The 12,394-nt window shown below is 37.2% G+C and overlaps 1 protein-coding gene across 15 annotated transcripts in view; it reads left to right on the top strand.

Annotated features, from left to right (window-relative positions):
* Window positions 1–12,394, top strand: part of Gphn (gephyrin) — a 343,860-nt gene that overhangs the window by 275,323 nt on the left and 56,143 nt on the right. For all 15 annotated transcript variants that reach the window (XM_041658068.1, XM_041658063.1, XM_041658065.1 and 12 more), the window contains 4 exons: window positions 2,977–3,032; window positions 5,304–5,423; window positions 7,493–7,551; window positions 8,526–8,679. In XM_041658068.1, coding sequence (XP_041514002.1) covers window positions 2,977–3,032; window positions 5,304–5,423; window positions 7,493–7,551; window positions 8,526–8,679 — 389 coding nt within the window. The remainder of the gene's footprint in view (window positions 1–2,976; window positions 3,033–5,303; window positions 5,424–7,492; window positions 7,552–8,525; window positions 8,680–12,394) is intronic.

Below are 12,394 nucleotides of genomic sequence, written 5' to 3'. Positions count from 1 at the left end.
ATGGTGTGTGGGCAGCCTCTAAGGAGGGACACTGATAAACATTCTAATGGAAGCAAGAACTGTCTTCAGAAGGCCAAGAGGCGTGTTCTTACAACCATGCTAAATTTTTCAAATCCTTACCTTTGTAATTCAGAAAACATAGACAGACAGACAGACAGACAGACACACACACACACACACACACACACACACACACCACCCTTATTCTTGAGGAAGTTGTGGCTTCCTAACCCTTTTTCCTGAGTCCCACTCTCCCCACTCCCTTTATTCTCCCCTTTCTCTGCTTTTTGCCTAAGACTTTCCATTAACAACTAGTCATCCTGGTGAGCACTGCTAACTCTATAAGTATAAAGAAGTTTCTGGTTTGTTCTAGTCTCTAAATTTCATTCAGAAACATGTGGAATAAAACCCCAAAGCAGTTGGAGGAACACTTACCACCACCTGGAAAAGAATACAAATTGTCTTCTACTTAACTATCCTCACTCTATGCTTCCTGCTATTCATTGGAAAGGGCGGCATATTTTTAAATTGTAAACAATTATCTGTGATTTAATCACCCAGTATAATTGCCATATGAATCCTTTTATCACAACCTTGTTGCTGTCTCTTCTCACCTACCTCTGTCCTGTCTGCATTTTAGTATAAAAATAAATGCTGTTGTCCTGTGCCTATCATCAGTCTTAATAGTGTTTCTTAAGCAAAGCAAATTGTTAATCCCTCTGTCTTATCCCTTCTCAAAGCTATTTCCTAGAACCTCTGAAAGCTGTGCTGTTTATACAGGCTTCAGTTTATGTGATACTAATATGGCAATGATGGTTTATTATTGATAATAAAATAATTACTAACAATATTGCAAGAGACTTAAGAAATATACAGTAGGAAAATCAAATGAAGGCTATTCCTACAACTAATGATCTAGGGATGATCATTTTCTATATAATGCCACAGTAACTAGTTAGTTGTTTGCTGGTATCAATTTTATATTAAATGACATAACCAGAGATCCTCAAATAAAAGAATAACAAAAATAAGATGTTTTCTGAGCATTAAGAAAGCAGAGAGGATCCAGATATGGTTGATCCTGGCTATAATCCTAGCACAAGAGAGGCTGAGACAGGATCATTGATGAGTTCAAGCACAGCCTGGGTTATATAGTGAGTTACAGGCCAGCTTTGACTACAGAGTGATACTCCAAAAAAAGAGGTGATGAGAGGTGATGGGTGGAGGGGGATAGAAAAGAGGAGGAGGAAAGTAAAGGAAGGTGGATATTAAAGAGCACACCCTCTACTACAGAGTGAGCTCCTATAGAAGATAGGCAAAATTAAGAAAGGAAAGAATAAAATGAGTCCGTATTTATCCTTTAAAATATAAGATGTTTAGTTGTTACTGTTATTGCAAATATAATTAAATATTCATATATAATAATTATAATATGTTATCTTTTCAAAACCCCTTGCTATATCAATGACATGGAAGTAACAGTAGTGATCATAAAACTCATTAGATAGGCCTTGCATTGCCAGGAGTATTGATCTGACACCCAAATAATAATGTATCAGGAAAAGATGATATTCTTTAGGAATTTTTTTCTCAATCATTACCTAATTATATGTATCAGGCACTGGAGAAGGAATGGATGAGATTAAACAAACAAAAAAAAAGTTGTTTGCTTGCTTGCTTCCTTGCTTGCTTGCTTGGATTGGTTTGGTTTGGTTTTTTGAGACAGGGTTTCTCTGTATAGCCCTGGCTGCCCTGGAACCAACTCTGTAAACCAGGTTGGCCTAGAACCCAGAGATTTGCCTGCCTCCTGAGTACTAGAGCTAAAGGTGTGTGCCACCACCACACAGCTAAAAAGTTTGTTTCTTCATTTTTGTTCCAATTCTGGATTTCTTTTTTCAGTTTAAGAAGAAGTGACTTTAAGAGCTGGGGGAAAAGTTCAGTAGGTAAACGTGCTTGTGAACCAAGGTCTCAGGAATCTTGCATGAGTGTCTTTAATACCAAAGCTTCTACAGGGGATGGGAGGAAGAAAGAGAAGCTCAAGGATCAACTAGTACACCATATATGGCCAGAAAATGTCAGAGACACTGTCTTAAATAAGGGGCTAAGAAAGGTTATCCTCTGACATCCACATTTGCACTGTGGCACACATGTGCTTACATTTGAACACACAAATGCACAATCATGCTCAAAACATTTTTAAGCAATTTTGCCTACATGTGGTACATGTCTATAATCTCAGAAAGTAGAAAGCAGATGTAGGAGAATTGCCCCAAATTCAAGCCCAGCTTGATCTGCATAGCACATCCCGACCCTTCTAGGGCCAAATCCTGTCTCAAAAAAAATTAAATAAATACTGTTCATTCCTAAAAATAAAAATAAGTAGCCAAAAATAGGAGTGTGACTCAGTATTAGAGCACTTGCCTGGTATTGCAAGTCCCTAGTTCCAGCACTGATGTACTAAGTAGAAAATATGATGCAGTAAGCTTGTTTATTCCAGCTCATTGATAGCATTATTTCTAATCCATTGATTTTCTTATTTTATTTTAAATAAATAAGAAAATGTTAAGAAGTTAAAAAAGTCACAAGAAATTGGAGAAATTTGAATGAGCAAACTGATGTGTTTATATATCCATGGATGTGTACTTATTATTAAGTACATGGGTAAGGTCATGTCATTTGGAAGGATAAGCCAAATGAGCATCATGTTAGAAAGCACAAGTATGGAAAGGATGGCATCATATGAAGTGATGCCAAGAAAGCATGCAAATAGATCCACTTCTGCTGATGCTTGGAATCTATTGGATACTAAAGATCAAACTAGTAATAGAAAGGCCTTTGTCTACTTTAGGAAATCAGAAATGCATTCAACTTTCCTGAACATAGTTTTAATGAAGTCTTTGAATGTCAATACTAGGTTCTCCTTCCTTACTCTAAGTCCATGCTGATATTTATTCTTGGCTCTATTCCATCTCACAGCTGCTGATGGTCCAGGAGATCGTTTCATCATTGGGGAATCCCAAGCTGGTGAACAGGTGAGATTCAGAAGCCTGAAAGACACTGCAGATGTCTATTTCACAGACTTTGAGCATTTAATTCTAAGTATCCAGTATCAGCATTGTGGAAGTCTTAAAGAAGTATGAGTCAAGCCGGGCGGTGGTGGCGCACGCCTGTAATCCCAGCACTCGGGAGGCAGAGGCAGGCGGATTTCTGTGAGTTCGAGACCAGCCTGGTCTACAGAGCTAGTTCCAGGACAGGCTCCAAAACCACAGAGAAACCTTGTCTCTAAAAAAACCAAAAAAAAAAAAAAAAGAAGTATGAGTCAGAAGACTATCCAAGGGATAAAAGAAAGATCCCATGTGAACCACAACAATAAAAATTACTTAAAGAACCTATATCTTTCAATATATGGTACAATGAATAATTTTGTTACATCCTCCACAGGCATACATTATAGCCATTCTCTAGCCCTATGATTGAGTGCTTCTTCTTCCTACAAATTTTGATTTTCTGGCTAGAACTACAAGTACCTCTGTTGACAGAGGTGTCTGTCCCTCCCGGTCCTGCAGCCGTTCACTCCCAAAGAAACAAACAAAAGCCTACATTAATTATAAATTGATTGACCTATTAGCTCAGGCTTTTATTAACTCTTATAACTTATATTAACCCACAATTCTTATCTGTGTTAGCCACATGACTTGGTATCTTTTATCAGCGAGGCATTCTCATCTTGCTTCCTCTGTGTCTGGATGATGACTGCAAACTGACCATTTCCTCTTCCCAGAATTCTCCTGTTCTTGTCACCCTGCCTATACTTCCTGCCTGGCTACTGGCCAATCAGCATTTTATTAAAATAATACAGGTGACAGGATACAAGACCATTGTCCCACAGCACTCCCCCTCCCTTTTTTTTCAAAACAAGAACTCTGAATCTAATGTCCTTTGTTTAGCTTTTTTCTGACCATTATCCATCATAACTTTTAACCAACATTCTAAACAAAGACAAACATCCATTATCCATTTTTTGGGAATGTAGGCATAGTTCTCTAGGCTAGTTCCTGCTGATTGGGGACATTGATAATCTTATGGGGACCTAAAGGAAATTTTAAATTATGGTCAAGTCCTGACTGGAATATTCTGTGAGGCTTGATCATCTTAGCCAGCAGTCTTGAAACTGTTCTGGATGTAGAATTTAGACATCTGGGCCATCCGCTCGTGTCAGAGATTTCTCAGATGGTGTTCCTTGATCAAACCTGATTTTTCTTAGCCCAGAATGAATCCATGCCCTCTCATTTCCTATGGAAACAAAAGCAAAACCTCTTCTCCAAAGTGACATACCCTTGACTTAAATTTTGAAGTCAAGGCATTTTTCAAAATATACATGTTGGATTAATCCAGCAGCATTTATAACCAAATGTTTTTAGCAGCTTTTGATTTTTCCTCAGCCATCAAACAATTTAAAGACAACACAATAACATACAGTATCCAGATTCTGTGTATTTTTCATCTTTACATGGCTTTATTTTATTTTTAATTTTTGGCTTTTTGAGACAGGATTTCTCTGTGTATTTTTGGCTGTCCTGGCACTCACTCTGTAAACCAGGCTGTCCATCTGCCTCCACCTCCCAAGTGCTGGAATTAAAGGTGTGTACCACTACACCTTGAACTCACAGAGAAGCATCTGCTTCTGCCTCCCAAGTATTGCAATTAAAGATGTGTGCCACCACTTTCTTTCTTTTTTATTTTAAGGACTTTATCCTTTTTCTTTTCTCTCCCAAACCTACATATATGCCTCGTCACCCTGCCTATACTTCCTGCCTAGCTACTGGTCCATCAGCATTTTATTAAAATAATAAAAGTAGCAGGATACAAGACCATTGTTCCACAGCATACCTCATTGTTTGGGTTTTAAATAAGGACCCCAGGGTGGCTACTGTTGGCATCATCCTTCTACACATTACATTAACCCCTTTCTATTTAAGTACTTATAAACCAAGAATAGTCCATAGAGGTCAGTCTTCTGGGCCAGAGCAGAGCTTACAGATCAATAGTGTATCTGCAGAGGCAACCAAAAATAAATTTTTGCCTTGGTAGAACTTAAATTCTGTAATATATAATAAATTTAATATTTTACCTAGAGTGTTTAGGAGTTCAAAGATTATTAGTAGGCGGATTTCTGCGAGTTTGAGGCCAGCCTGGTCTACAAAAGAACTAAAAGACTTTTCATTGTTTCTTAAAAATGATCTATCCCCTGAAGATTATCCTGTAACTAAATAACCACCTCTCTTTTATGTTTGTACTTCCAGCCAACTCAGACAGTGATGCCAGGACAAGTGATGCGGGTTACAACAGGTGCTCCAATCCCCTGCGGTGCTGATGCAGTAGTGCAAGTGGAAGATACCGAACTTATCAGGGAATCAGATGATGTATGTCACTACCAGGCTCCTGTGGCATTGTTAGATTCTTCAGTGCTCATAAGATTAACCTGGGCTTTGGGGTGTATGAATGGTGTTATTTTGATTTAGGGATCTTACACTATATAATATGTAGGGCTCCAGTACATAAACTGCCTTAAAGAATGAAAATCTTTTGGCATGAAGAGACTTTTATGCTATTGTTATTAACATGAGAATTTTCACATGCAAACAAGGAATTACTTAACAATACAAGAATAGTGATGTTAACATTAGGTTGAGATATCTTCTTGTCATTGAGACTCACTCTGATTAAGTGTGAAGGTGTTCTTAGAACATGAATTTAGGGAGGAAGTGTAAATTTTTGAATGGAAAAAAATTTTAAAAATTCAAGATAAAAAAATGAATTTAATATAAAAAACTTTAACAGAGAACATTTAAGCAAGTTCTTGAATCAAATGACCCTTTCACCACTGATTTTCTGGTCAAAAAAAAAAACTGTTTCATCAAATAGAAGCCTGGAAATGTTGACTTTGTGTCGATTCCCTCTGCATTGTCTCAAATAAAGGACATTTACAGGATCTAAATAGGCCATTGTCTCAATGGAACTAACAGCAATTATTAAAACCAGACTACTGGAGCTTCTTCCTGGCTATGTTTCTATTGCTGAGATAAACACCATGCAGAAGCAGCTTGCAAAGGGGCTTATTTCAGCTTAGAGGTCACGGTCCTTCTGTATTAGGGCAGCACTCACGTCAGGAACCTGGAGACAGGAACTGAAGCAGAGGCCGTGGAGGAACACTGTATGCTGGCTTGCTCAACCTGCTTGCTCCACATGCCCGGGGTGGCAGCACCCCCAGTAAGCTGGGCCCTCCTACATCATCATTAATCAAGAAAATACTTCACAAGCATGCCCATAGATGGAAGCATTTTAGCAGTTGAGGTTTTTTCCTTCCCAGGTCACCCAGGCTTAGGTCAAATTGACAGAAACATTAGCAGCACAGGCTGGTGATAGTTAATTGGTTAAAAGTACTTCTAGTTCTTGCAGAGGTCCCAAGATTGGTTCCCAGCACACACATGGTGACTCACAATTGTCTATAACTCTAGTTTCCAACACTGTGTTCTGAGCATGAGCACCAGGTCCACACATGGTACATATACATACATGCAGGCAAAGCACTCCTGCACATAGTTTTTTTTAAAAAAAAAATCAGACTATTAGTTAAGAATAAAACTAGGAACATTTTACTTCTTTACAGTTTTAATGACTGGTAGTTATACACATTTTGTGAAGCTTGAGGAATCATATTTTGAAACAGATTAAAAATAATATATATTCTTACTTTTGTTTTTCACAATAGGATTTCTCTGTGTAGCCCTGGCTGTCCTGGAACTAGCTCTGTAGACAAGGCTGGCCTCAAACTCAGAGATCCACCTGCCTCTGCCTCCCAAGTGCTGGGATTAAAGGCGTGCACCACCACCCAGCATAAAAATCATATATAGTCTTGTATAGATTAAGTAAATAGTAATTACAACCGTGCTAAGAAATGACCACCTTCCTTGGTCGGGAGATTATCTTCCCTCATGTATAAAATTCAACTTTTGGCATAAAGATCTCATTGCCTTCCCTTAAAACTGTTCAAGCAGAGATTTATTAACATCGGAGAAGCCTACAAAGAATTGAAATCCAGAACACACACATCCTCCAACTATGAGATGACAAGACACAATTCCAGTATCACAATATTATTTACATTCCATGAATGTAAAATTGATGGTTATCATGAAGTTACAGAAATCTACTGCCATGCTGTAAGCCCTTCACTGAAATTAGAATGTACTTTTTAAACTATGAAAATTGGACTAAATAGTTATTTATTGGCACCAAACCTAATTTTTCAGGAGTCTCTTTAAAAGTTCGCACTATTTTTTCAAATAGTCTGCTAATGGGTGTCTGCCCCTCTGCATTTGTGTATATTCTGGGCTTGTCTGATGATAAAAGTATCTGAGATGCTCATTCTAATTGATCAGAAATTCTATTAGACTGTTATTTGAAATTATATGACCTGCTCTAATTATAGGGTACTGAAGAACTTGAAGTGCGAATTCTGGTGCAGGCTCGGCCAGGCCAAGATATCCGGTAAGTTCATCAATACAGAATGGATAGCTCCCTGTGTTTCTACATGATCATAAACTCAGGAGAGCATAATTATTGTAAACCCACACCAAAGTCAATTTGCCATTTTTTCTTAAGCAAAATGAATTTTCTGAATTTTATATCCCGTGTCTATCCTGCCTCTAAAATGAAAATAGTAAAGATGAATAAAATTATCAAACTCAACATGAAGAAAAAATAAAGTTATAAATATATGTACCTACAGTTAACTTGTAGCTGATCCAAAATTACTCTGTCCCAACCCCTAGATTATACAGAAATTGGAATAGAGATAATCAGGCATTTATACAAGTAGCTGATAGTAACACCCTCCTCAACCACCCTTAATAATTTAATAATTTGCTGTACCTTGCATGTAAAGATGAGGTTTCTCTCTTACATAAAATATTACGCATAGTTTCAATTATTTTTGTCACACTAGAAAGTGTTTACACAAATTCCATCAGTTTTCCCAGCATACCTTTGTAACAAAGCTATGTTTCTCCCAGTATTATGGCAGGAGGCTAAGGTGCCTTAGATATGGACCAACTTAAGGTGTCTACATGAAAATCACTCCAACCTTATTAACATCATACTCCTTATCACAGAGTTACCAGCTACAGACCTCTGTTCATGCTGCTAGATAAATCTTTGCCTTGTATCAAAGAAAGTTTGAAATTAGTAATTTTAACTACAATACAATAAAAGAAAAATATAAAGTAACTTTCAGATGTAACATTCTTGTTTAACAATCTTAAATATAATTTCTATTCTTTCTTTTATAGTGTGATATAACTTTAAAAACTTAGAATTTTTAGAATCTCTTCATTATTGGACTCCTGACTCATTTCTGAACTTTTCTCCCTGATTATCTCCTCTCACTGATACTAAAGTTTCCCTCTAAGTTGAGAAAATGTTAATCTTAGCCCTAATGCGTATGTTTCTGCTTTGAATTTCAGACCCATCGGCCATGACATTAAAAGAGGGGAGTGTGTTTTGGCCAAAGGAACCCATATGGGCCCTTCAGAGATTGGTCTCCTTGCAACTGTGGGTGTTACAGAGGTTGAAGTTAATAAGTTTCCAGTGGTTGCTGTCATGTCAACAGGGAATGAGGTAAATAAAAAGGCAAATAAAATAAAGGGTAGAACTTATAAGATAAAACCCTTCATGACATGTTTTCTATCAAATGGAATGTTGTAAATTATGGATATCAACAATTGAACTACATTTCTGAGAAATAATAAGTTGGCCTTGGCATAGTTCAGATGCAAAAGATAAAACTAGAAATTACATGTTAAGAAATTGTTCCCTTCCATTTTTAGAATGAAATATTATAGCCAATGTCATTTCCTCGCTCTTATATAAATAAACAATGTTAACTGAAAGCTATAGATAGTAAACTGTCGAAGCACAGTGCTTAGTCTGTGGAAACATGGTTTGTGCATATTGTCATGATGGCAGTAAGTGAATGAAATAGGGAACATGGCTATCCTGTCTTGTTAAAATCTAGGTGAATTTTAGTCACCAGAGGAGTTTGATATTCTCTTAGTATTTGGTTTGGTCTGAGGGCTTGTTTGGGTCTCAAGTGCAGTAACTCTAGTGGTATGCTATTCAGAATGGATCTACATGTCATATCAGCCTCGCTTGGAAAGGAGATGATAATCAATCTTTTTCTGAGAACCCTTGAAAACCTTCCTGACTACTCTCTTGCACAGGCTGTTAAAATGTCCAGCAGCTCTATAGTCATGTTGGGAATGTGAAAGGATGAATATTCTAGAAACACAATTAAACAAGCAAAACCTACCAAGATTTTTAGCAATTTCTTTGGACTATACTACTAAAGAGTAACAAGACTGGGGGAAAAAGCTTTGTTATAAAAGTAACCTTTCATTAGCATTATTTTTCATTTATTAAGTCTTTAGGAAGGGTATATCTATGATCTGTATACTTCTTTTAGTCAAATCAAAAGAACCGAATTGGATTTTTTTTTTTATTCTGCTAAAGGGAAGCTAAGTCTACATTCTAGATGTTCTTAGGTACAAATGCTCCAGCCATCCCTAAAAACTATCACTGACCTGAAACAAATGTTCTTTTCATTCTGATAGGATAGAGATGGCTTTAATAATCCTGTGTCTAACTGGCATCATGTTTAGCAGCAGAGAAATGTCTGCTGCTAATTTTATAATCTCTGTGTTGCTGTTGCCCCCATCCATACTCAAAATTAGCTACTTTTATTATAACTGTGTTCTAGTTCAGCAGATGTTTTCTATGTGCTAAGCATTGTAAAGCAAATCAGTGGTAAAAGAAAAATAAAACATAATATCTCTTCTGAAGGCTTGGAGTCCTTAGATATTAGAAACAATAACAACTACCAAAAAAAACCTCTATTTACAAAGAGGCAGAAAGAAGTTGCACTATCTGTTAACATGACAAGTCTATCATGTGTCCAGTCACAGTGCAAGCTCCTCTTAAGTATTAGTTCTGGATTTCATTGAGATGTATGGCTGATGCCCACTCTCTCTTTTAAATTAACTTTTTAAGTTAGCATGCAAAATGTTTGTTTCATTGTAGCATTTTCATAGTATACCATTATGCTTGGTTTTCTTTCAGACCCCTTGCCACTGTCCTTCCCTGTGTAGGTTGTCCCCCTTTTGCTCATTCTCTCCCCAAATAGTCTTGCCTTCTGCTTTCATGTCAAATGTATTTCATTTCCTTAACCCCACTTCAGATCTTTCCCTCCCTTCTCATGGTCCTCTTTCTCCTTTAATGACTTTAATGACTCCCCACACACACACAGTGTGTGTGTACATATATTCGCAACATATGAGGGAAATATTGTTTTTTTTTTCTTTCTGAACCTGGCCTTTTTTACTTAGCATAATATTCCTTGTCCCATCCACTTTACTGCACATATCAGGATTTCTTTTTTTGTAAAAATACGTTAATTAGCTTACAGAGAAAAGTGTTGTGTACTGTGTTCACTCTTTTTACATTTTGGTCAATCCCATGCTTGTTGCTGCTCACATAAGCTCCCTGGCCCTCCTTTCCCCACTATACTCATTTTATTCTTTTATTCTTCCTCCTTCTACTTTATTCTCTTGTGTTCTTTCCCCTTCTCTCTAAAAGTTTTTTTTTATATTCTCATGGACTTCTTTATAGTTTCCTAGCCTTTACTTTTATTTATTAACCACCTAGAGAAGCATGATTATGTCTGAAAAAAATCTTGCTTATGTGCCACATTTCCTTTGCCCGTTGATGGGCATGTAAGCTGTCTCCATTTCTTAGCTGTTATGAATAGCGCAGCAGCAGCAACTGTGCAGGTATGTTCATGGTGTTCTAACTTAGTCCTTCAGATAAAGTGGTAGAGCTGGATCACATAGCTCTATTTTCGATTTTTTTGAAGAGCCTGCACACTGATTTCCACGGGATCTTCACCAGTTACTACCCCAGAAACAGTAAATAAGTGTTGTTCTTTCCTCCATCCTTGCCAGCAGATGTTGACATTTGTTTTCTTGATGGTACCATTCAGACCGGTGAGATGGAATCTCATAACCATTAAAATTTGCATTTCTCTGTGTAAACCTTTTGTATCTAATGTGATACCATATGGATGCATTCAGATAGAGACAAGCAAGAAAACTGCTTTAGGCAACCTAAAGAAGATCATCCAAGGGGCTGGAGAGATTGCCACCATTAGAGATCCTCCAGAGGACCCAGTTTATTTCCCAACAGGCACACAGTAGCTCCCAATGATTTATAACTCCAGTTCCAGGGAATCCAGTGCCCTCTTCTAAGCCTCCACAAGTACTGCATGCACATAGTTCACAGATATACATGCAGGCAAAACACCCATACATATAAAATAAAGAATAAATAAATTTAAGAATGTCACACAAAATATCTCTGTAGCTATTTAAAACCTGCCCAATATTTTGTGAAGCTATAATCTTATTAATGATGGGGGAATTATGGAAAAATTAAGGAAATAGAATTATTAACTATGTCTCAATATATGGTTTAGATATTTATCTTAATTATACAGGTTAAAATTTAGGCAGTACTATTTAGTGATCATAACTATACATTCTTAACCTCTATCATTTTGTAGTGTGTGTGTGTGTGTGTGTGTGTGTGTGTGTGTTATCCACACTCAGATTCCAAACTGGTCGAGCATTTGTCTTGCATGTGTGAACCCCATGGACATCCAGGCCATGTGTGGTGGTACATGCCTGTAATCCCAGTACTTGGGAGGCATAGGTGGGAAAACTGGCACAAGTTTGAGACTGACCTGATCTATGGAATGAGTTCCAGGACAGCTAATAAGAATCTCTCTTAAATTTAATAATCTGAGAAATATATTGGACAGTAAATATCATCAAACAGGGTACCATCAGACACTGATAGCTTTCTTATTCAGGAAAACAATGCTCTTAACAATCCTCATAACCTTCTATACCTACACTGTTCATTCTGCAAGTGACAGCTCAGGTATAAAAAAAAATAAGACTCATACTAAGAAATGCAGGAGTCACTCTTGCTTAGAAACTTCACGTTCTATATAGAAATCAATATATTTTTATAATCTTGGGCAGCCTCTAATATATGCCTATAAAGTAAATATCTAGTATAAGTGTGACCCTACATAGGAACCCACTAGATATGTATGTGCATGGTACCAGAAATCACCTTTTTCATGGGAGGAGTAAGACTACCCTGGGCTGCATGAGACCCTGTCTCAAAAACAAAGTACAACAATAAAAGAAATGCTGCCTAGTAACAAGCTGACATATAATCTTTAACAAATATCCATGGGAACAGAACTAGAGAA

The sequence above is a fragment of the Microtus oregoni genome, unplaced genomic scaffold (assembly GCF_018167655.1).
Source record: "Microtus oregoni isolate MIOR12 unplaced genomic scaffold, Mior012 000009F_ref0000495, whole genome shotgun sequence".
NCBI lineage: Eukaryota > Metazoa > Chordata > Mammalia > Rodentia > Cricetidae > Microtus > Microtus oregoni.
Note: the sequence above shows the minus strand (reverse complement) of the source record. Positions and strands in the feature narration are given on the sequence as shown.